At 33.3% G+C, this 23,555-nt stretch overlaps 2 protein-coding genes across 12 annotated transcripts in view; both read left to right on the top strand.

The window, feature by feature from the left end:
• The window catches only part of LOC112002316 (disease resistance protein RPV1), a 92,319-nt gene that overhangs the window by 68,423 nt on the left and 341 nt on the right, over positions 1–23,555 (top strand). The window lies entirely within an intron of this gene.
• Positions 13,231–21,958, top strand: LOC112024915 (disease resistance protein RPV1). 11 transcript variants are annotated; one of them, XM_065765700.1, is made up of 10 exons: positions 13,231–13,948; positions 14,564–15,683; positions 15,828–16,103; positions 16,199–17,023; positions 17,132–18,092; positions 18,858–19,008; positions 19,206–19,301; positions 19,507–19,608; positions 20,269–20,511; positions 21,262–21,958. In XM_065765700.1, exons 1-5 carry the CDS (start codon positions 13,473–13,475, stop codon positions 18,065–18,067), a joined length of 3,633 nt encoding a protein of 1,210 aa, XP_065621772.1. In that variant the 5' UTR covers positions 13,231–13,472; the 3' UTR covers positions 18,068–18,092; positions 18,858–19,008; positions 19,206–19,301; positions 19,507–19,608; positions 20,269–20,511; positions 21,262–21,958. The 11 variants fall into 11 exon arrangements, with proteins under 11 accessions (XP_065621772.1, XP_065621771.1, XP_065621767.1 ...); XM_065765699.1 differs by having other exon boundaries at positions 18,858–19,021; XM_065765695.1 differs by having other exon boundaries at positions 18,858–19,053.

Raw genomic sequence — 23,555 nt, 5'->3', positions numbered from 1 at the left:
GGAGTATGAAAAATCTCATCAGAGAAGAACGAAAAATTATGCAACTTTGTCAACCTCAGCATGTATCCAAAAAGTTCAGAGAGCCATCAAGAAAGAGATACAAGAGACAGTTAATGAATTCTTCTTAGAGGCTTGTGAAGTTTTAGAAGATGAGAGAAAGGCCAAGATGTTTGTGGCCATCAATGTCATGGCATGGAGAAAGTGGTTATTGGAAAAGCTTCAATAGTAGCATCTATTTTGCTTGTTAATGTGAGATAATTTTGGTACTTCATTTTTTTCTGAGTTTTGTCAAGTAAATCAAATCCCATATTAATGTAAAGGCATTTTTCAATGCAATGTCCTGTATGATTTCCTTGTTAAAATTGGAAAATAAATTCTTGGCACATGCTTTTCACAAAATATAGGATACTCATACGAAGTTTATGACATGGGCTTAATTGTAACTGAATTTAAGGTTGATTTCCTTGATTGTCGATGAAATATGCTAATCAATATTTTTCCCAAAAGAAAAATGGATTGAAGCCTTAACTGCGCAACTCATGGCACCGCGGCTTGTGAACTATGAAGCACGGGTGCTTTTCGAGACTCGAGTGCGGGTGCGGGTGCGGGGCTCGGCAATTTTTGAAAAAGGTTGGTGCGGGTGCGGCGGGACTTGGTAATTAAAAAATTATTAAAAATATTTTTTTTTATATATTTTATATATTGTTAAGCATGCTTTTTTATATAATAATAATAATAAAGATATTAATTATAGAGTTGGCAGGTCTTTCTCCTAACCTTTCGTTCCATTGGGTGGCTAGGGGAGCAAATGTGGCTGTCCATACTCCATACTTTGGCCAAGAGGTTTTTCGAAAATAGATTTGTGGGTTATTTTGTATATGGCAATTGCCCTCCCTGTTTTTGTGCTATGTTCTCAGGGAAGAGGCTATTTTGTTCTCTCCTTTGTAATTCCCCTGCTTTTTAATAAATATTTCTAGTTCATAGAAAAAGAAGTAGACATCCGTCTTCCATGCAATCCGACGAAGTCAAAAGAGATAGGCCACACGTTTTTTAGTTTTATGAAAAAGTAGCTATCTTTTTATTTCTTTCTATTTTATTAGAAAAAGAAAAGCAAGCTATTTTCAATCTTTCACCGTTCCTAGGGGGATTTTAGCCTTTTACCTCTAATTTTTAAAATATTTGATTCGTGCCTTATTTTGATACTCGATTACCTTAAAATCGAGTTTCCATGAAATACTCGATTTGTAGAAAATCGAGTTATGCAAGATCAAACTTTGAAAAAAAAAAAAAAATTGCATGGAACTCGAGTTCCATGCAATTTTTTTTTTTTTTTAGTCAGGCTTAACCTATAGCTACGTTTTTATTGTCCTATAGTAGCGTTTTTAATGGAACTCAAGTTCCGTGCAAATTTTTTTTTTTTTTTTTTTTTTTTTTTAAGTTTAGCCAGGCATAACCTATAGCTACGTTTTTATTGTCCTATAGTGGCGATTTTAATGGAACTCGAGTTCCATGCAATTTTTTTTCTTTTTTTTTTTTTAAAGTATGATCAGGCATAACCTATAGCTACGTTTTTATTATCCTATAGTGGTGTTTTTGATGGAACTCAAGTTCCATGCAAATATATATATATATATATATTTTAGTTTGATCGGGCATAACTCGATTTTCTACAAATCGAGTATTTCATTGAAACTCGATTTTAAGGTAATTAAGTATCAAAACAAGGGCACGAACCTATATAGTTTCAAAACAGGGGCATATTGCTAAATTTTTTACAAAATAAGAGTAAAATGCCAGAATCCCCCATTCCTAGTAGTCAAGAGAAATTATTAGGTCTAATAGTTCCGATTAGCTCAATTGATAAAATCTTAAATATTTAAATAAGATATTTGAGATTCAATCCCCACCTACACCAAAAACTGATTGGTGTCTTAGTCTGATGATAAAGAGCTATCATCAAGAGCGAACACCATAAGTTGAAACTCTAAAAAATAAATAAATTACTTGGTCCACCAAAAGGACTGCTAAAATGGTCCTCCCAACTAATGAGACAATGCCACCTATACAAATATGTGAATGAGCTTCCTAATCAAAATAAGAAATAAAAAAATAAAAAATTATCAGGTAATGTCATATTTATATAAATAACAACATTTTATTGGTTAGGAGGTCAAGGAGGACCACTTCAATGGTCTCTCATTGATCTAATAATTTCTCTTTAGTTAGGGCTATCCAAAACTTGATCTAGTTTGTCAACAAACCGAGCAATCTGATTGGGCCAAATCCAAGATTTGACCTATCCGCCCAATGTAGTGGTCGATGATGGATTGCCTTCTTCAAAATACAACATGATCAAATTGAGTGGTGAGTCTTTGCAAGAAAATATGATTGCAACTGATTTGAATGATCTCCACCATTGGATATTGCCATTCTCTACTAATATGATGGTTTCTCCACCGTTCTCCACAAGATTTCAGTCAAATCTCGACCAAATCTAGCAAGATCTTCATCTTAGCCACATTCGGCAAGATCCATCAAATCTCCAATAGATTGATCCAACCATCGGATTCATGAAGCCATGGTAGTCGAAGACCTGGAGACGCATGGTCGACAGTGGGTGGCTTAATCCCAAACTCAAGTTGATCTGGTTGAGAGACGGTTTGACCCTAATCCGATTCAGATCGACCCATGGACACCCCTACCCTCAATTATGAATTTTTTTTTCTTTTTCCAACCAATTTCCTCTCTTTTCCTTTTCCTCCAGATTCCCCAAAATCAATTCTACTAAACTTTGATCTCTTTTTTTTTTTTTTTTTTTTGTTCGTTCTTGTAATATTAANAATGAGCTTCCTAATCAAAATAAGAAATAAAAAAATAAAAAATTATCAGGTAATGTCATATTTATATAAATAACAACATTTTATTGGTTAGGAGGTCAAGGAGGACCACTTCAATGGTCTCTCAATTGATCTAATAATTTCTCTTTAGTTAGGGCTATCCAAAACTTGATCTAGTTTGTCAACAAACCGAGCAATCTGATTGGGCCAAATCCAAGATTTGACCTATCCGCCCAATGTAGTGGTCGATGATGGATTGCCTTCTTCAAAATACAACATGATCAAATTGAGTGGTGAGTCTTTGCAAGAAAATATGATTGCAACTGATTTGAATGATCTCCACCATTGGATATTGCCATTCTCTACTAATATGATGGTTTCTCCACCGTTCTCCACAAGATTTCAGTCAAATCTCGACCAAATCTAGCAAGATCTTCATCTTAGCCACATTCGGCAAGATCCATCAAATCTCCAATAGATTGATCCAACCATCGGATTCATGAAGCCATGGTAGTCGAAGACCTGGAGACGCATGGTCGACAGTGGGTGGCTTAATCCCAAACTCAAGTTGATCTGGTTGAGAGACGGTTTGACCCTAATCCGATTCAGATCGACCCATGGACACCCCTACCCTCAATTATGAATTTTTTTTTCTTTTTCCAACCAATTTCCTCTCTTTTCCTTTTCCTCCAGATTCCCCAAAATCAATTCTACTAAACTTTGATCTCTTTTTTTTTTTTTTTTTTTTGTTCGTTCTTGTAAATAAAATTTTACAATAAGTCTAGAGTCAATTTATTTCGCAACTATCCAAATAAGTGAATAACAAGTTTTAAATAATGGATAATAAAGTAGTTTGAGTAGTGGGTTAAGAAAATTCTTCCAACTCATCACTTTTTAGTTGTAAAATTTTTTTATAGATACGTTATTGCCATATATATACGTTGAAAGATATAAGTGTTTGCACGCTACACAAGAGATGCGATTTTTTTTTTTTTTTTTGAGAAACAAAAACAATTCGCAAGCTGGGATGTATGGATGCGGTGCGATGCGGCGACGCAAGAGGGACGCTGCTGACCGCACGTCGGTGTCGCGTATGGCCAAGTGTTTTTTTTTTTCTCCCCGATTCGCGCCGGTTCGGGCCAAATCGGATCGTATCAGCCGAATATCGGTGGGTTTCGGCTGGAAAAAGGAAATTGGCCGGTAAGGAAAAAAAAAAAAAAAACTTAAAATTGAAAATACCAGTGGATTTGATACGTCGCTGTTGCCGTCTTCACCGGCTTAACTGTTAAGCTTAACCCCTTTCTTCTTCTTCTTCTTTTCTGCTTCTTCGTCTTCTTCCTTTTTCTGCCGTTCTATTCTGTTTCTTTTTTTTCTTTTTCTTTTTTCTTTTTTATAAGTTTTGTTTTGTTTTTTTGAAAAGCATTGTTAAATGCTTTGGTCAGAGGCTTTATTTTGTTTGTTGTGCCTCTCACGTGAGCCAAATCTCCTTTTTTTTTTTTTTTTTTTTTTTTTTTTTTTACATTGAGCCACTGAACGTGAACCACTAAGCCTTATTTTGTTTGTTGTGCCTCTCACGTGAGCCAAATCTCCCTTTTTTTATTTATTTATTTATTTTACATTGAGCCACTGAATGTGAACCACTAAGCCTTTGGTCAATGAGGCATTATTTTGTACATTATTATTATTATAATATGAGAGGCTTTATTATTATTATTATATAAAAAAGCATGAGAGGTGCTGTCCACCTCTATTACTTTGATCTTCCATTTGTTTTAGGGTCAAAGTTCGGTTTTTGGCTATGTACACACAAAATTTCGTAAGAGATAAATTACACGATCATGAAATAGTGCAACAAATGATCAGTTTATATTAACTTGTATGAAAGTGGGTACAATTCTCTATTTGATTCTTTATAATAAAAGAAGACAATGAATTCCACTGATTTGATCTCCACAATGCTTTAAGATCCAAATGGTTATGAAGCTTGATCTTGAATAGAACTTTGATGTGTCCAAGTTTGATGTGTAATTAGATGTATTTGATTTGATGTTGAGGGTTGTTGGCCTAATCCCAAACTAAAGCAAAAGGAAGTTGAAGGTAAATTCCTACTTTGATTTGAAGAAGTAGGAATTAGCCTTGATTCAGTTGATTGTAAGGGAGCAAGAGTTGATTTTTGGACTTAGAGATGAGTCTGTATTTTAGCAAAATGTTAGTAGGGTTTTCTCTTTAAGTTTTTTTTTTTTGGTTAATTTTCTCATTTTCTCTCATCATTTACTGAAATTTAATTATTAATTTTGAATTTTAAATTCAAATCTTAATTTAATTCAATTTTCATTTAATAATAACCTTCCATGTAAGTCCTTTTTTCTATGTTGTCACATGATGTTGTCACATGGCTTTCCGTGACTTATGACACATGTCATTTTTATATGATTTAATTATGTAATATTTATAAATTCTTGTCCCTAATCACAAAAAAAAGAATTTTTTTTGACATTTATATAATATATTTTAAAATTCATCAACCTCATTCAGTATCACATTAGTTTGTAGGTTATAGTAAAATATATAGTAATTTAAATATTTTTCTTATGCTTTATCTTTATTCATGAAAAAAAAAAAAAAAAACAAATTTATTACGTTGTGTAAGTGGCACGTCATCAATTATATTGATAGTGTTATATTGATAGTGATTTTCCAAGTACATAGCTATTTATTATTTACTGTTCTCAGAAAATGAAATCTTTTCCTTGTTTGGTCTGAGAAATGAATTCACTGTTACGCTTGGGAGAGCTTTGCTTATAAAAGTTGTAAAGCTCAGACTCAGAGATTATAATTTAGGTTGGTTTCCTGCGAAGCTTCTATGATTTTGCAATGTGAAAAGCTAGACCGCAACGATAGGGCGTGGTTGTAACTTGTAAATAAGTTTAAAGAGCTATTTTGGGTTGAACAATTTGTTTCTCTCCAAACTCCCTACAAACTCATCATATATCTTTATATTGAGCGTGAATTTTGAAAATCTAACCGTTAGATTATATGTTCTTATTACATTCTTAATGCTTACAAAATTTCAAGAAGATCAAAAATCAATTACTATGTCATCAAATAAATGTTATAATTTCAAGTTTTTGTGATCTAAAGTTGTATATAAAAAATAAGTTAATTGATCAAATAGTAAATAACATCCAATTTGAACGAAATTTGATATGTATGTTAAGAACATAAGGAACGTGAAATTCAATAGTTAAATTTTTAAAATTTACACCTAAAAATAAAATATAAGAAAACTTTGTTCTCTTCGGTTTCACTCAGAAATTTGCATGACATTGCAAAGTGAAAGTGTGACTTGAAAGATTAAAAAGTTTCACTGGCCACATCGAAAGCAAGACCACATGTCCACATCTAAATCAAAGTCTCCTCAACCTGATTCTGGGTGCTGCAGGCTTATATCTTTCAACGCACGCATATATGACAAAGTGGACTTATTGATGTGAACGTTGGGAAGCATAAAATTTTAATATTTTATGCACAAGAATAAAGGATCAATGTTTAATTAATTTTTTGCTTTTTAGGTAGCGAGTACTGACGGCACCGAATCTGCATAATAAAACAATGTCATGTTAACAGGGGTTAGTACTGGTTAATAATTTATTTTAAAAAAAATTTGACATTACTTTTAAAGAAAATGAAAAAAATTGTCAAATTATTAATTATTTTTTTTTGCATTATAGGTACTGTTTGAAGTTTTTTGGCAAAATGAGGAGAGATGTTGAATTTCGGCAACAGCGTTGCCGAAATTCAAGAAAAAGAGGAGAGAGAATGAGAAAATTGGAGGAGAGAGAAAAACTCGAATTACGGCAATGGTATTGCCGTAATTCCTTTGCCCAATCTGCCCGGGTTTGTGCGTGTGAGGAGTGCAATGTGTGAGTGCCCAAAAAAAAAAATCCCACAATTTCGGCAATACCATTGCCGAAATTGTGGGGGAATTTTTTTTTTTTTTTTTAATATCCTGACTAAAAAAAAAAAAAATTTGCATGGAACTCAAGTTCCATGCAATTTTTTTTTTTTTTTTTTCAAAGTTTGATCTTGCATAACTCGATTTTCTAGAAATCGAGTATTTCATGGAAACTCGATTTTAAGGTAATCGAGTATCAAAATAAGGGCACGAATCAAATATTTTAAAAATTAGAGGTAAAAGGCTAAAATCCCCCTAGGAACGGTGAAAGATTGAAAATAGCTTGCTTTTCTTTTCTTAATAAAATAGAAAGAAATAAAAAGATAGCTACTTTTTCATAAAAGTAAAAAACGTGTGGCCTATCTCTTTTGACTTCGTTGAGATTGCATGGAAGACGGATGTCTACTTCTTTTTCTATGAACTAGAAATATTTATTAAAAAGCAGGGGAATTACAAAGGAGAGAACAAAATAGCCTCTTCCCTGAGAACATAGCACAAAAACAGGGAGGGCAATTGCCATATACAAAATAACCCACAAATCTATTTTCGAAAAACCTCTTGGCCAAAGTATGGAGTATGGACAGCCACATTTGCTCCCCTAGCTACCCAATGGAAGGAAAGGTTAGGAGAAAGACCTGCCAACTCTATAATTAATATTTGCTGTCCACCTCTATTACTTTGATCTTCCATTTGTTTTAGGGTCAAAGTTCGGTTTTTGGCTATGTACGCACAAAATTTCGTAAGAGATAAATTACACGATCATGAAATAGTGCAACAAATGATCAGTTTATATTGACTTGTATGAAAGTGGGTACAATTCTCTATTTGATTCTTTATAATAAAAGAAGACAATGAATTCCTTTGATTTGATCTCCACAATGCTTTAAGATCCAAATGGTTATGAAGCTTGATCTTGAATAGAACTTTGATGTGTCCAAGTTTGATGTGTAATTAGATGTATTTGATTTGATGTTGAGGGTTGTTGGCCTAATCCCAAACTAAAGCAAAAGGAAGTTGAAGGTAAATTCCTACTTTGATTTGAAGAAGTAGGGATTAGCCTTGATTCAGTTGATTGTAAGGGAGCAAGAGTTGATTTTTGGACTTAGAGATGAGTCTGTATTTTAGCAAAGTGTTAGTAGGGTTTTCTCTTTAGGTTTTTTTTTTTTGGTTAATTTTCTCATTTTCTCTCATCATTTACTGAAATTTAATTATTAATTTTGAATTTTAAATTCAAATCTTAATTTAATTCAATTTTCATTTAATAATAACCTTCCATGTAAGTCCTTTTTTTATTTATGTGATTTAATTATGTAATATTTATAAATTCTTGTCCCTAATCACAAAAAAAGAATTTTTTTTTGACATTTATATAATATACTTTAAAATTCATCAACCACATTCAGTATCACATTAGTTTGTAGGTTATAGTAAAATATATAGTAATTTAAATATTTTCTTATGCTTTATCTTTATTCATGAAAAAAAAAAAAAAAACAAATTTATTATGTTGTGTAAGTGGCGCGTCATCAATTATATTGATAGTGTTATATTGATAGTGATTTTCCAAGTACATAGCTATTTATTATTTACTGTTCTCAGAAAATGAATTCTTTTCCTTGTTTGGTAAGTTCTGAGAAATGAATTCACTGTTACGCTTGGGGGAGCTTTGCTTATAAAAGTTGTAAAGCTTAGACTCAGAGATTATAATTTAGGTTGGTTTCTAGCGAAGCTTCTATGATTTTGCAATGTGAAAAGCTAGACCGTAACGATAGATATGGTTGTAACCAGTGGCGACGCCACGTTATGTTTAAGGTGTTCCCAAGAACACCTTGAACTGAAAAAAAAAATTTATATATATTAATTAAAATTTTTTTATTTGTTTATCCTTTAAAAAAAAAATTAGGAACACCCTCAATAAAAAAATTTTAAAAAAAAATTATAATTTCAAGCCAAAAATAGCCCATGGATTATCAAAAAAAAAAAAAACCTAACCTAATATAGTAAAATCAGATCGGGCCTCAAGCAGAACCCAAATTAAAAACTCTCTCTCTGTCTGTATCTCTAAAAAAAGTCTGAAACTTTTCGAAAACTCTAATTGAAAATGAAAGAAGCAATAAGGTCTCTCTCTCTGTGAGCGGTGCCGAGGAGCCTGGCATTTTGGAGCTCGATTTCGGTGAGTTGTTAGTCGCGGTCCATCTTGATGATGAGTGGCACAGCTAGGATCAGGAAAGTGGTGCCAGCGATCCACGCCGCCTTGCCAATGCTACAGAGGAGCTTCTTGGACACGACGGCGGCTTCGGAGGCGACGCGCTTGGCATGGATAACAATGGACGACTGGGATACGTTGCCGCTAGCCCTGGATATGAGGGAATGTTTGCTTTCCTTGCCTTGGGTCACTCGCTTTTTCCCTTGAGACTACCAACGGAACGGACGGAGAAGGAGATCGCCAAATTTCACCAAGTGCTGGACCCAACGGTGGTCCATGGAGTCACTCCTTTCTCTGATCTGTCGGAGGAGTTTGAGCCTTGAGGAGTTGTACATAGGTGTGACTCAGACTCTCTCTCTCTCTCTAAGACTTTTTGAACTGTCTGTGATTGTCATTTGTCTGTTGGTTTGCCTTTGCTTAGTTTACTTTATAAATTTTTATTAATATTTGCCCTATTTTTGGAGTTATCCGATGGTGTATTTATTAATATTTGCCTGTTTTTGAAGTTATCTGTTGGTATTGGTGTGCTGATGGTGTGATAAATTAATTGTCTTTTAGTGTTGGTATTGTGTTTTTGGTGAGATACAATTAATTGGCTTTATTTGATTGGGTCTAGTCTTGTGATTGGCTTTAGTCTAGTCTTATCTGTTGTTTTGCCTTTTACTTAGTTTACTTTATAAATTTGGGTGCTGTTAACGGGTGCTATACAGCACCAGTTAATGTGATAAAATTAAAAATAAATTATTCACTTTTTTTTAGGAACGTGGAAAAAACTGAATATGCATGTGTGTCAGTATAGATAGAGAAAGTCAAATTATTTTGTGATAAATCACAGTTAAAAAGTAAAATTTTGTCAATTTTCAATGTAGTGGAATTTGTGATAGGTAATAAATAAACCACAGCTAGTTCATTAACAGGTGCTGGCCGGCACCTGTTAACAAAGTCCTATAAATTTTTATTAATATTTGCCCTGTTTTTGGAGTTATCCGTTGGCGTTGCTAGTGCAGCAGTGTAAGTAATAAACAATTATTTAATTAACCAATAATTAATTGGAAGAAGTAACTAATAAACAATAATTAATAATTTAATTAACCAATACATTATAAAAAACAAACAAATTAAATTATGTTACTATATTAAGCTAAACAATAGTTAATAATTTTATAATTAATGAAACAACAATATAACAAATTATAGTTTATAAAAGACAAATAAATTAATGAAACAACTAAATAAAAATAATTAATAATTTTATTAATATTTCAAATAAACGTATAGTTTATTGTTTATTCTTTTGCTAGAATTATGGACAAGTATTTGATAAGAAAATCACGTATCCAAGATTTATCTACTGTGCAAAATTCATCTTTATCTTCTAAGTAAATTCGTGTTGACTTTAACTTAGAAATTTTTAAGGAACACCCTGAAAAAAATTCCTAGATTCGCCACTGGTTGTAACTTGTAAATAAGTTTAAAGAGCTATTTTGGGTTGAACAAAGTTTCTCTCCAAACTAGTTTGGAGAGAAACGCTACAAACTCATCATATATCTTTATATTTGTTGTGAAATTTTAAAATACTCGCAAGTGTACGAACCGTACCGAAGTATAGTTTGACAAGAACGAGGTTGAACCCACAGGGACTTGAATGAACGTAGGAAAATTAATTAAACCTTAACCAAATTAATCCTAATCTAGTTTAATAAAAATTGGTTGTTTTGAAATTAAATAAACTAAGCAAATAATAAAATTAAGCAAATAGTTAAACTAAGCAAAAGATATAAAGCAATAAAAAGATGTAAATAATAAGGGAAAGGAATTAAGGTTTTGGAATCCACCTTGTAAGTCATATCAGCATATATTTATGGTCATTAATTTTTCCCAACTCACTACATGATAATCTAGAAATCAATCTTGCTATCATGGAAAATATCCTCATTAAAATCCTTATTTTAAAAATCAAAAGCTGTTCTTCTTCGCTTCTTAAGTATAAAACCAAATCATCAATTGTATCCGTAGCCAAACAAATCACAAGATATATCCAATTCTAAAAATCAAATCATAACTTGTATCCATTGACAGACAAATCACAAACGATATCCAATTTTATAATCAAGAATTAATAAACCAAGCATTCAATTAATTAAGACAAATCCTAAATCATGAGAAAAACATGATTGAACTCATATCTAGAATCCCATCTTAGTCAATTGATATGAAGCAAGAACAATTTAAATCATTAAAGAACAACTATTGTGGGAAAAATCAAATCACATAAATATTACTAATAATCCTTAACAAAGTTTCATCCTCAACCCTAATTATAAATTTAGCTACTCATGGTAATTGAAATAAAACAAAAGAATAAAATACTAAACATTAGACTAGACAAATAAAATAGAGAAAGAAATAGTCACAATGCTATCATGGAGAAAAGCTACAGAGAAGCCACATGCGGCACTGCCTCTTGCTCCAATTTTCTGTTTTGCATCTCAGCCCTAGCACTAGCCTCCGTCCCTGAATTTTGCCCTAAAAAGCCTTTAAATAGGTCAAGGAATCCTATTACAAGTTGAATTCCCGTTTGGAGAAAATTCCAGATTTTTAGGCTTCATTTAACTGACTATTTTGGCCCATTTAACGTCAGAATTAGGGCTGCTGGTAAACTACAAAGTTGTAGCCCTTTAAGTTAACTTTCCAGCCCAACTTGAATCATCTTAATTGGACATCTGACCCGAAAGTTATGCCGAAAATACTAACTGATGTGCAGGCTGGAATCCTAATCCGAATTGGACTTGGATTTGGTGCAAATTTCCTTTGATTCCTTACTCCAATTGGACTTAAATTTAATATTCATGCCTGGCTGGATGTAAATTGGCTTGATTCAATTGGCCTAGCCCCACTTTGCATGTAAAGCCCTTGTTACCTGCAACACAAAGATATTATATAATCAGTCACAAAATAACATAAAAGTAAGGCCAAATATGTAGATATGTGAGTACTTTATTGTATATATTTCATGCACATCAATATTGAGCGTAAATTTTGAAAATCTAACCGTTAGATTCCATGTTCTTATTACATTCTTAATGCTTACAAAATTTCAAGAAGATCAAAGATCAATTACTATGTCATCAAATAAATGTTATAATTTTAAGTTTTTGTAACCTAAAGTTGTATATAAAAATAAGTTAATTGATCAAATAGTAAATAACATCCAATTTGAACGAAATTTGATACGTATGTTAAGAACATAAGGAACTTGAAATTCAACGGTTAGATTTTCAAAATTTACACCTAAAACAGAAATATATAAGAAGTTTGAACAGTTTCTCTCCAAACTAATTTGGAGAGAAACTTTGTTCTTTTGGGTTTCACTTAGAAAATTGCATGATATTGCAAAGTGAAAGCGTGACTTGAAAGATTAAAAAGTTTCACTGGCCACATCGAAAGCAAGACCACATGTCCACATCTAAATCAAAGTCTCCTCACCCTGATTCCGGGTGCTGCACGCTTATATCTTTCAACGCACGCATGTATGTTTGGTATGTATATGTGTTTTTTTTTTTTTTTTTTTTTTTTTTTTTAAGTTATGACACAATCTAATTAGTGAGACTTACAGTTTTAAAAATATTTACTAAAATGCCATTGAGCAATGATGCTTAAAAAATTGAAAACTAGTAAGAAGAGTTTTTTAAATTCAGTGTTTAAACACCCTAAACTGAGCAATGTAACTCACACATTCCAGTAAAAAAACACACTTATCAAACACATTTTTTTTTAAAACCTCACAATTTTTAGTATTTAAACCTTGAAAACTGAAAACTGTTGATCAGATATCCAAACCAAACAAGCCCAATGGACATTTCACATGTTCCTTCCTTTTTGTTGCGGTGGGTCTAGCTCTAGCATGAGGAGACCAGGAGAGAGGAGAAAATTTCGATAAAAATGAGTGTACCTCAAGAAAAAAGAGGGGGAAATTCTGATGATGCGTGCATAGCAGAATTGGTTTTGGGCAATCTCAAGGAAAAAAAAGAGGGGAAATCTATATGAAAAACTTTAGTTGATGCTTGGTATCTGAGTGTAACCAAAGATTGCTATGTTCACAGAAAAGTAAAAACGTGTGGGCCTCACTTTGAACTTTGTATTATTTTTTATAAATTTGTTGTTAAATTGAACTTTTTTTTTTTTTTTGAGAAAGAAAGAAAGACTAAAAGTAAAGTGGGTATCTACTTTCCTTGTATTTATTATAAGAAAACTGATATAAAAGTAAAGTTTTCTTCTTTTCTTCGGATTTCCCCTCTTTAAACTTGATGATGGTCACACCGAAAGTAAGACTACATCAGAATCTCCTCTTGCTTGCATTCACCCACTTTCTTCCTAATTCGTCCTTCACTTAGCTCAGTTACATTGACAAACCCTTTCACTGCTTTCCTTCTTCTCTTTTCAGATCTTCTCATTCATCTGCTCATAAATCCCGATGGCCTCATCTTCCTCTTTTACCCCCCAATCCAAGAATTTTGATGTCTTCTTGAGTTTCAGAGGTGAAGATACCCGCCGTGGTTTTATAAGCCATTTATATCATGCTCTGTGTCAACGGGGGATTCACACCTTCATCGATGATGATCTCCCAAGGGGAGAAGAAATTTCTATGGAGCTTCTCAAAACTATTGAGAACTCAGCCACATCAATAATTGTATTTTCTGAAAACTATGCATCCTCCACTTGGTGTTTGGATGAGCTTGCTAAGATTGTTGAGTGTAGGAAAAAGAATGATCAGTCGGTGCGACCTGTTTTTTACAAAGTGGATCCATCAGAAATTCGTAAGCAAAAAGGAAAGTTTGGCAAAGCACTAACTATGCATGAAGAAAAATTTAATGATAACAAGAAAGTACAACGGTGGAGAGAAGCTCTATGTGAAGCAGCTGGCCTTTCTGGTTGGGACTACAAGAACAGGTATTTATTTAGTGATTACTCTAGGTTTTTTTTTTTTTTTTTTTTTTTTTTTTTTTTTTTTTCGAGAATGTAGTGATTACTCTAGTTAGTCGTTCTTCTGGAGTTTTAATTGTTTTTGTTATCACCATCAAATTTTATTGTTAAATAAAAACTGCCACTTATTGAAAGTATTCTTCTGCAGCATCAAATATATATGAAAGTATTCTTCTGTTCTCATATCTTCTACTAAGCTAGTTATTATGGCAATAATGATCGAAATAAAAGAACTTAGTATTATATTATCTTACCAACTATGATTCTTTAAAAAAAAAAAAAATCTTACCAATTAATTAATTAGGAATTTTTGCAGCATATTATTTAAAAAAAAAAATTTAAATGTATTATGATAAAGTAATGGGATTCTTGTCCTCCTCTACTCAGACTTTTCAATCAACTTCGTCTAAAAGCTAATTTGCTACCTAAAAAAAAGTAAATAAACTAATATTTTTTCAATCAATGATTTACATGCCGCTTACTTTATTTAGCAATACTTCAATTATAATTCTAGTTTATGCTCTTATTTCTCTTTTATAGTCTAACTCGCTCTACATGTGTTAAATGCTCTGTGAATGGCAGCTGTAATGAATCTAAACTTGTTCAAAAAATTGTTGAAGATATCTCAAAGTATACTTTAAAGAAGATGCCATTTCATGTTGCTGAATACCCAGTTGGAATAAATTCTCGTGTAGAGGATGTACTAAAATGTTTAAATGTTGAATCAAATGATGTTCACATGGTATGGATTTATGGTCTTGGAGGAATAGGCAAAACTACAATTGCAAAAGCTATTTATAATAGAATTTCATATCATTTTGAAGCAAAATTTTTTCTAGAGAATGTTAGAGAGAGGTCAGAGACAAATGAAGGCATAATCCATTTACAAGATACTCTTATTTCTGAGGTCTTAGGTGATAGGAGTTTGAAGGTGCATAACGAATGTAGAGGAACCGACATGATAAATAAAATTCTTTCCCAAAAGAGGGTTCTTCTCATTCTTGATGACGTGGATAATTTGGTCCAGTTAAAAAGTTTGCTTGGAAAATGTGATTGGTTTGCTCCTGGAAGTCGAATAATTATGACAACAAGAGATAAATGCTTGCTAGCCACTTTTGGAAATGGTGTATCAACATCAGCATATCAAGTTAAGGGATTAGATAAAAATGAAGCTATTGAACTATTTAGCAAGCACGCCTTCCAAAGCCATGAGCCAAATGAAGATTATTTGGAACTTGCAAACCGAGTTGTACATTATGCGAAAGGCCTTCCACTAGCTCTAGTTGTAATGGGTGCTGATTTGTATGGAAAAACTAAACTTGAATGGGAAAGTGCCTTAAATAAATATGAAAAAATTCCTAATAGAGATATTCAAAAAATACTGAAAATAAGTTATGAAGGATTAGACGATACTGAAAAACATATTTTCCTTGATATTGCATGTTTCTTCAAGGGATACTGCATGGATTATGATAAGGTTGTAGATATATTAGAGGCTTGTGGTTTATACCCAAAAACTGGTATTAAAAAACTTATTGATAAGTGTCTTTTGAGTAATAATGAATTGAAGCAATTGTCAATGCATGACTTGCTTCAACAAATGGGTAGGGAAATTGTTCGACAAGAATCACCAGAAAACCCGGGAGAACGTAGCAGATTATGGTGTTATGAGGATGCTCTTGAAGTACTAACTGAAGATATGGTAAGTTGTTATGATTCATTTTCTCCTTTTCCATCACATGAAAGTTGTAATCACTTTTCTTTATGGTTTTTGTTTAAAATTTAATAATTGTTATTATTTTTATATTTTTTTTTTGGTGATTTATTTACCCATTTTTTCAATTAGGGATCAAATAAAATTCAAGCCATAAGATTGTGGTCGCCTGAAAAAAAACCAATAGAGGTGAAATTAGAGGCAAAAGTATTTCGCAAGATGAAAAATCTTAAATTTCTCGCAATTCATAATGTACATTGTCGTGGACGCCTTAAATATCTACCCAACGGATTAAGGGTGCTCGATTGGTATGGATATCCATTTTCTTCTTGGCCATCTAATTTTTGTCCTAAAAGTCTGGTTGTGCTCAACATGTCTCGTAGTCAATTAGAGGAGCCAATTAAGCAGGTATGATCATTAGTATTTATAAATTGTTACTAATTTAAATACTAATTTAAAGATTAAAATATATTTTAAATTTCGATTTTTTTTTTCTTCTACAGATTTGCGCATTCAAAGCCGCAACATATGTGGACTTCAGTGGGTGTGAATTGATTAGGAAAATACCTGACATATCAATGACCCCAAACATAAAGCATTTGATTCTTAGATATTGTAAAAACCTGGTTGAGGTTGATGACTCCGTGGGGCGTCTTGATAAGCTTGAAGTGTGGGACCTTAAGGGTTGCAGTAAACTTGAAACTCTTCCTAGCTGTCTCACGATGAAATCTTTTACATCTTTTGGACTATCCGGCTGCGAGAGACTTAAGAAGTTCCCCAATATCTTGCACGAAATGAATGGTTTAGGAGAGTTAGAACTGTTGAATACGGGTATCAGTGAGTTGCCTCCATCATTTGGGAATTTGACTGGCCTTAAGACGCTTAATATTGGAGCGCATTTAACACAGGTAAGACTTCCAGGTAGCATCTATACTTTACAACATCTAGAGACACTTGATCTCTCTGGCTGTGTCACATTTCCAAAGGACGTGGAGATTGATAGACAGCCACTGTGCAATTCTTATGGTGGCTTTTCCAATTATGTTTTCCCAAGATTGAAAAAACTGTGTCTTGATAGCTTTACAAATCGCTCAGAAATAGATTTTATTCTCAATTGTTGTTGCCCCCTCACATTGAAAGAGTTAGTAATTGGGTACTGCAAAAAATTTGTTACCCTCCCAGAAAGCATAAGCAGATTTGAGAGATTACATAGGCTTGATATTACAAATTGCGATGAGCTTCGGGAAATTCCAAGGCTTCCACAAAGTATAAAACATGTAGATGCATTCAATAGCCACTCGCTAGATTCACAATTACTCTTTCATCAGGTATCTCTCTCTCTCAAAGTTATTAAGAAACAATTTTGTTACCTTCACAAATATTACTTGACTTGATTTTCTGAGATGTAATTTGTTGAATTTGCTAATTGAATGCAGTTTCGAGAAATGATAGGTCTTCGACCAAATCTACCACCCTGTTTAGGTGTGACAAGCGACATTTTAAAGACCCCACACTCATTCTCATATAGAGAAAGCCTCTCTTGTGACTTTAGTGAATATCACATTCTAGTACCAGGAGAAGAGAATGAAATTCCAAATTGGTTTAACCATCAACGTGTTGGAAATTTAATATCATTCTCAATTGGTCCCAAATTTCCAACAATTGCTCTCTGTCTAGCTTTTCAATACGAGGAGGAGGTTTCTACTGAGGAATTCTATAGTACTATACTTATTCTTATCGACATTTCCATCAATGGTATTCAACGGTCGTTCGGAAACTCAATCTGCTATTCACTATCGAAGTATGGGCATCATCTGTGTTTTTACTGTAGACCTCAAAGCTCATTGCAGAAAATATTTCAGGACTTGAATCTAGGTGATCAGAATCATGTTGAGCTCTTCTGTGAAACTTTTGCTGCTGCTCCTTATCTACGTTTTCCTCCTAACATTCCTTCTATCATAAAACGGATAGGAGTCCATGTAGAATGCAATTGCCCTCAACCTCAAAATGTAGAAGCTTTGGGACTTTCAGTGGACAACTATGAAGCAAGGAGCTGCACATGTTTATGTGGAGCTCAAAACTGTTGTCGGTGTCTGAAGGAGGTGGGCTCCACACATTCAGCAGGACAAGCTTCAGTGCATTCGAGCAATTTGGAAAGTCAGATTATTTCAAGTGATACAGATGGTGGCGGGTCATCCTTGGTAATCTTGCCATCTAACTCAGGGCTTCCAATGGATGTCGCAAATGGGTCTGAGTTTGCTTTTGGATTGGACTCAACCGTTGGTGATGGGTTTGATTTGGGTTCCTCCTCTATAAATGATGATTCTGACTTCAGTCCATATCCAGAGTCCAAGAAATTGAGAACCACTTGATCAAATTTCGAAGAAACATGGCAAGGTACTGTTATTTTCAACGAAACTGTTTTCCACTTGATCTTTCGTGTTTGTTATTGCATTGAAATATTCACACATCTCTTATTATGAGTGAATTCAAACATAGATGGACTCTTTTACCACAAGAATTTAATATATTTTGAAGAAAAATGGGCAGTCAACAGTGATCTGCTTTGCACAAGAATTAGTAATCTGTTTATAGTTATTGTAAGCTAAGCCAATTATGACCTAACTAGTACCTAATAATAAGACTTAAGACAGGTTTTGTAAATATGTCTTTATTATGGGAGAAATTAACACTTGTAAACCCCTAGCCCAATAACCAAAAAAAAAAAAAAAAGGGGTAAAAGGAAAGTGTTGTAGAGAAATCAGCACACAAGGTATTTGGCTTTGCAAATACTTGATTGATTGGATTGGCTTTGATGATCTTTTTTCCGTTTTGCCTGTTTATGGAAGTGATTGTAATTTTCTTAATTTGTTGTTTCATTAACTAAATAAGAACTAAGGGCAGTATAATTAATAAGTATCATCTGCTTTTAATGGATAAAAACTAATTACCAATTAGGTGTTACAATGAATAACCTTGTCCCAGCAAGTTAAATGCATTCAAGTAAAGAGCACCCTAAAATGTTTTGATGAATGAATAGTTATCTCCATAAATAAGATTTTATTAGGACCCAATGGATTTATCTTTCCCAATAGTAAATGTCTGAGAATAAGTACTGCATCAACAATGGAATATTACCTCATTGATTTGTTATGAAACCAGGCACTTGGAGGGAATAAAGTAGGTCATGGACTTATTGCTGAGGCTTGGACTGAAGTGGTCAAGCTGTTCAATGGGACATTGGTCTCATCATGACAAAGATGCTCTGAGGCATAGATACACACATTTGAGAAGGCAATATAATGACCTAAAGGTTCTTCAATAGAGTGGGTTATCTTGGTGACCGTTGAGATTATGTGTAGGATTCTTATATCTAGATGAATTGCCAATTATCCACTCTTGTATCTTTAGATAATTTTTTTTTCCTATTATGCTGCTCATATATAAAAAAATCCAAGTGCATCCTGATGCTTGGTCTCATTGAAATTAATCTGTTCCGAGTTGTTACAGATTGCTGTTATATATGTTGAACGAGTTTCTAATGAAGATGCAGAATATCTTCATGCAATGCAGATTTAAACAATAAAGACCCCAATTTGATGATTGGTATATTTCTTGTTTCAGCATTGAGAGCTTCCCCAATAATTCAAATAATATTATTTCCTGCTTATATATTCTTATTTATTGTGTTGTTCCTTAACCTACAAGATCAGCATTCTTTCAGTTATATCATGTCTGTCATTACTATCCTAAGTCTGATGTCTAAGAACTGATAATTATGCTTATTTCTGCTTGATTTATGGAAATCCAGCTTCTGTTGGAGGGTATATCCAAGTGGGTCAAGATATCAGTTGCATGTAATGGTGTTGGTGAGATTTTCTTTTCACAAGCTTATAACAGGCTGCAGCATTTGGTGAGATTTTCCCCATATTTATTCTGTTTTAGAATTCTTCGGAAGGTGCAAAATTTCATATAACTCTCATAAGTTTCAAATTAAGATATTATGAATAAACATACATAATAGAACTCCCAAATTTCAAATATTTTTTTTGATATACGGAAATTACAATAGTGATGAAAGGCAGTCACTCACTGGACATTGAGGCTATGAGCTGGGACTGATGCTCTCTCTCTCTCTCTCTCTCTCTCTCTCTCTCAATACTGCCTATAGGTAGAAAGGATTTGTATATTAAATTTATGACTTTACCAATATTTTATGGCCATCTGCATAAGTATAGATGAAGGCCATGGGAAAACTACTCTAGCATAAGTTAATGTAAAACTTTGACCAAGTATTGCTGTCAAATGTTTTAATTTCATGATGATGCAATTACTGCATTTAGTTTTCCTGAAAGTGTCATATAAAAACAATGAAATCTCCCCATTTCAAGTAATGTTTGAGATTGATGTTGTTAAACAATACGAAACAAAATAACTGTTCCAATTTTTTCAGGTTCCCTGTAAAATAAATTCTTGCATGTAATGAGAGTAATTTTTGAAGTTATAGGTGAAAAGGATGACCACTTCTTTGCTAGAAGTGATTCTCATGGATTATATTAACCTTGAGTTATAGCATTTGTGCAGAAGGAATAAGATCAGTCCTACATGCAATGCTCAAGCTTTGACCTGGATGATTCCACCATGCAGTAGAAAATTTGGCATTCTGGGTGGCAAAGATGTACTAGAAGATCATAATCTAAGCTTGATGGCAGATTACAAGGAAATAAAGGATCTCCCCATTCAGAATGGCTTTGCTAGTGATGAAATTTGCCAAACAGTGACAGCTGATGATGATATTTGGGAAACTTATATCCAGGTGACCAGTTTTCTCATAAGTAATGCTGCTAGGATTGAGGATTTTGCTGTTTCGTTTCCTCTGGTTGTCATTAAAGAGTACCCCATAGTAATGTTGCTAGGATTTTTTTTCCCCTTGATGAAATGATGTTAACACTTTCTTCATGAAGTAAATAAAATGTTAGTGGGTAACATAGGTTGTAGAGCATAATTCATATTTATCATAGAGCATTGAATAGGATAATTTTGAGTAGCTTTCATTTAAAAATTACAGTTTGCATGAGCATCCACACGCAATGGCATACAGAGATAGGATCTCAGATTTGTGATTTTGGGATTGATTTCAGGTAATGAAAGTTGAATGGTAGATCAAGTTATTTGGAGATAAAAGTGGAGATCAACATTAATGCTCTTTGGATGGGCATTGATGATAATAGAGAATATGCAATGTCCATCTTGGGAGTTTGAATATCTTATTCAATAAAAAAAAACAAAAAAGTACGCAACTTTGTTGGGCCCAGCATGTTCTCAAAAAGTTCAAAGAGCCATCAAGGAGTAGTTGAGGAGAGGCCATGTAAACATATGTGAATATTGATGAGTTGGGAAGCTTGCTAGTTGGTATAACCCTAGAAGGCAAAAACTTATTGACCTTAATTTTTAATGCACTATCTAAAGAGTGATTTACTTAAGCACTCTCTACTAATAAATTGTAAAAAAAGATAGAAAGGTCTTTGTCATCTGTCCAAATGCTATCTAAGTCTCTGTTTTACAGGTACTCAAGTGCTTTCAAAACAACTCAGGCTTCGCAACCTCAAGATCTAGGACCAGAGAGGCCTGTTAGAATGTGCACAGCTCCTGGTAGTTGCAGTTGGTGATCACTGCTAAAGGGTTTTGGCAAGCTTCTTCCAAGTTGGGGAGAGGTGACAGCTTTTGTTGCCAAATCACATGAAGAACTGTTTGCTGGTTGCTTCAGCTGCAATACATCAAGTAAAAAAGACTGCTAAGACATTTGGCAACCAAAAATTGTTTTTGACAGCTAAAGCCTAAAGGGCGCACTCACCTAGTTGTCTTGATTGCAAGTCATATATTAGAGGATATCTACGCAAAGAAGAGAAGGCTTCCTTGAAGATTGAAAGTGATAGTGGAAGACACTTCTGACTTACTGAAGCACGGGATGCAAGTGTTTTGTTCTGTTCATATCAGGTATTAACTGAGGCTAGCGTTCTTTGTTGTACCAGGACTTTTTGTAGTATCAATAGGAAAATAAAATTTTAAAATATTGACTGTATGTCCATTCTAGTTAATGTAATCTTTTAGGTGGATTTGGGCTTATGCTTATAAACTTCAACCCAAGAAGATAGGAGCCACCAATTCTCCATTCTAACACATTATTTGACGGTAATTTACTTTTAGAACATCCTATAGTTGTAAATGGTTATCGAAAGATTAATTGCATGTCATTTCATATCTGATTATTCATCTCAATGTGGATTTTGACTTAAGTTGAAAAGCTTTATCTATTTTAAATGATGTATAAGCTTACTATTATACATCATTAAAACTTGATAGAACTTTTGTGGGAACCCAAAAGGCCGAAAGGCCTCTTAAATGGGGTGAGGTGAGGGAGAGCCAAATCATGGCTGAGTTCTACATTGCCTAGGTAAGGTGAGGTCCTGCGCTTTACAAGGAATGTCTTGAACTCAAAACTGATATGAGGCCTTAAAAACTGCAAGGAGCAACCCAAAGTGTACAATATCATGCCAATTGAGAGTTGGGTGTGACAATTTTTTTTTTTTTATGTCATAAAAATCAAATAGTTGAATATGAATTGGGTTTTGTTCTCTGAATCAGTTGTTTACCTATGCCTCTGTTTGGAAAAGTGCTTCCATAGCAAAACCTCTTCAGGGTTGTTCTGTTTTCTTTCCTCTGAATTTAGTAGGCTTGACTGCAACACAAATTGTTTAGTTCTGTGTAATCTTGAAGTGTGATTACAATAGAGAGGAATGGTTGATTGGCTTGGTTAATTGCAATACAAATGGTAGAAAAAAAAAGATGCTTTTATTTTCTCACACACATGTTTGAGTGTGTGTACAAACATATTTATTTAGATATGTATGTGTATATATCTGCCAAAATGTTTTTCTATTTAGTTGCATGTACATTATTATCCTTTATGCTAAATACATTCCATTAAATAGAGCCATTATAAAATCTTCTATGTCTTATTTTAGAAATTAAATTGATCCAGAAATTGTAAAAGCCTATTACAGAATCTTGATCTTTCAAGTGGGGGATGTTAGTAGTAGAGGAATTAGAACGTTCAATTGACTGTATACTTGATGCTAATTCAAGGGAAAAAAGAAGGTTCTTCTTTGACAAGGACAACATGAAAAAAGACCAAATGTGATTTTCTGGAACAAAAGCACAAAACATAGGGTAGAATTGTTTTCTTCTATGTATGAGGGTCAAGGAAATAATGCAATGTTGGTCAAATAAGAGCTGGGGCAAAACACAATTTAGATGCTGGCCTGCAATATAAATTGTAAAAGCTAATATTTAGAATGGTTCAAGAAAAGTCAGAAGTTTTATAGTGGAATCTTTTTCCATAGATTGGATTAGGGTTATTAGAGAGAATACAACTGTAAAGAGAATTGATACAACTATAAAGAGAATTGGAGAAAGTTGTGTACTGAAGTTGCAAAAGCCTGAAAAAAGCACACATGATGCTCTCTTTATAGAACAAAAATTAAACTGTTAGTTTTTGGTAGTAAACCTTGAATCCATGAGGGGTTTTCATGAATTCATAAGGAAATAAAAACTGGAATCCACCAGAAGAAAATTTGACAAAACGTCTATATTTATTGATAATAGTCTGATTTAACTCTAACAATTACAAAACGTATAAATACTGTGAAAAACATCTAAAACCTTAATTCACATTAATTACGTGATTAGGTGACAAAATACCAAAATTTACCAAAAATAGAAAATTGAGTTAAATGCAAAATCATAAACTACTGACCTTAACGGTCATCTCAAAATAGACGGAACTTTATTCTGACTTTT

This window comes from Quercus suber, unplaced genomic scaffold (genome assembly GCF_002906115.3).
Source record: "Quercus suber isolate HL8 unplaced genomic scaffold, Cork oak 2.0 scaffold_648, whole genome shotgun sequence".
Taxonomy (NCBI): Eukaryota; Viridiplantae; Streptophyta; class Magnoliopsida; order Fagales; family Fagaceae; genus Quercus; species Quercus suber.
The sequence above is the reverse complement of the archived record's forward strand: the minus strand, read 5'-3'. Positions and strand labels throughout refer to the sequence as shown.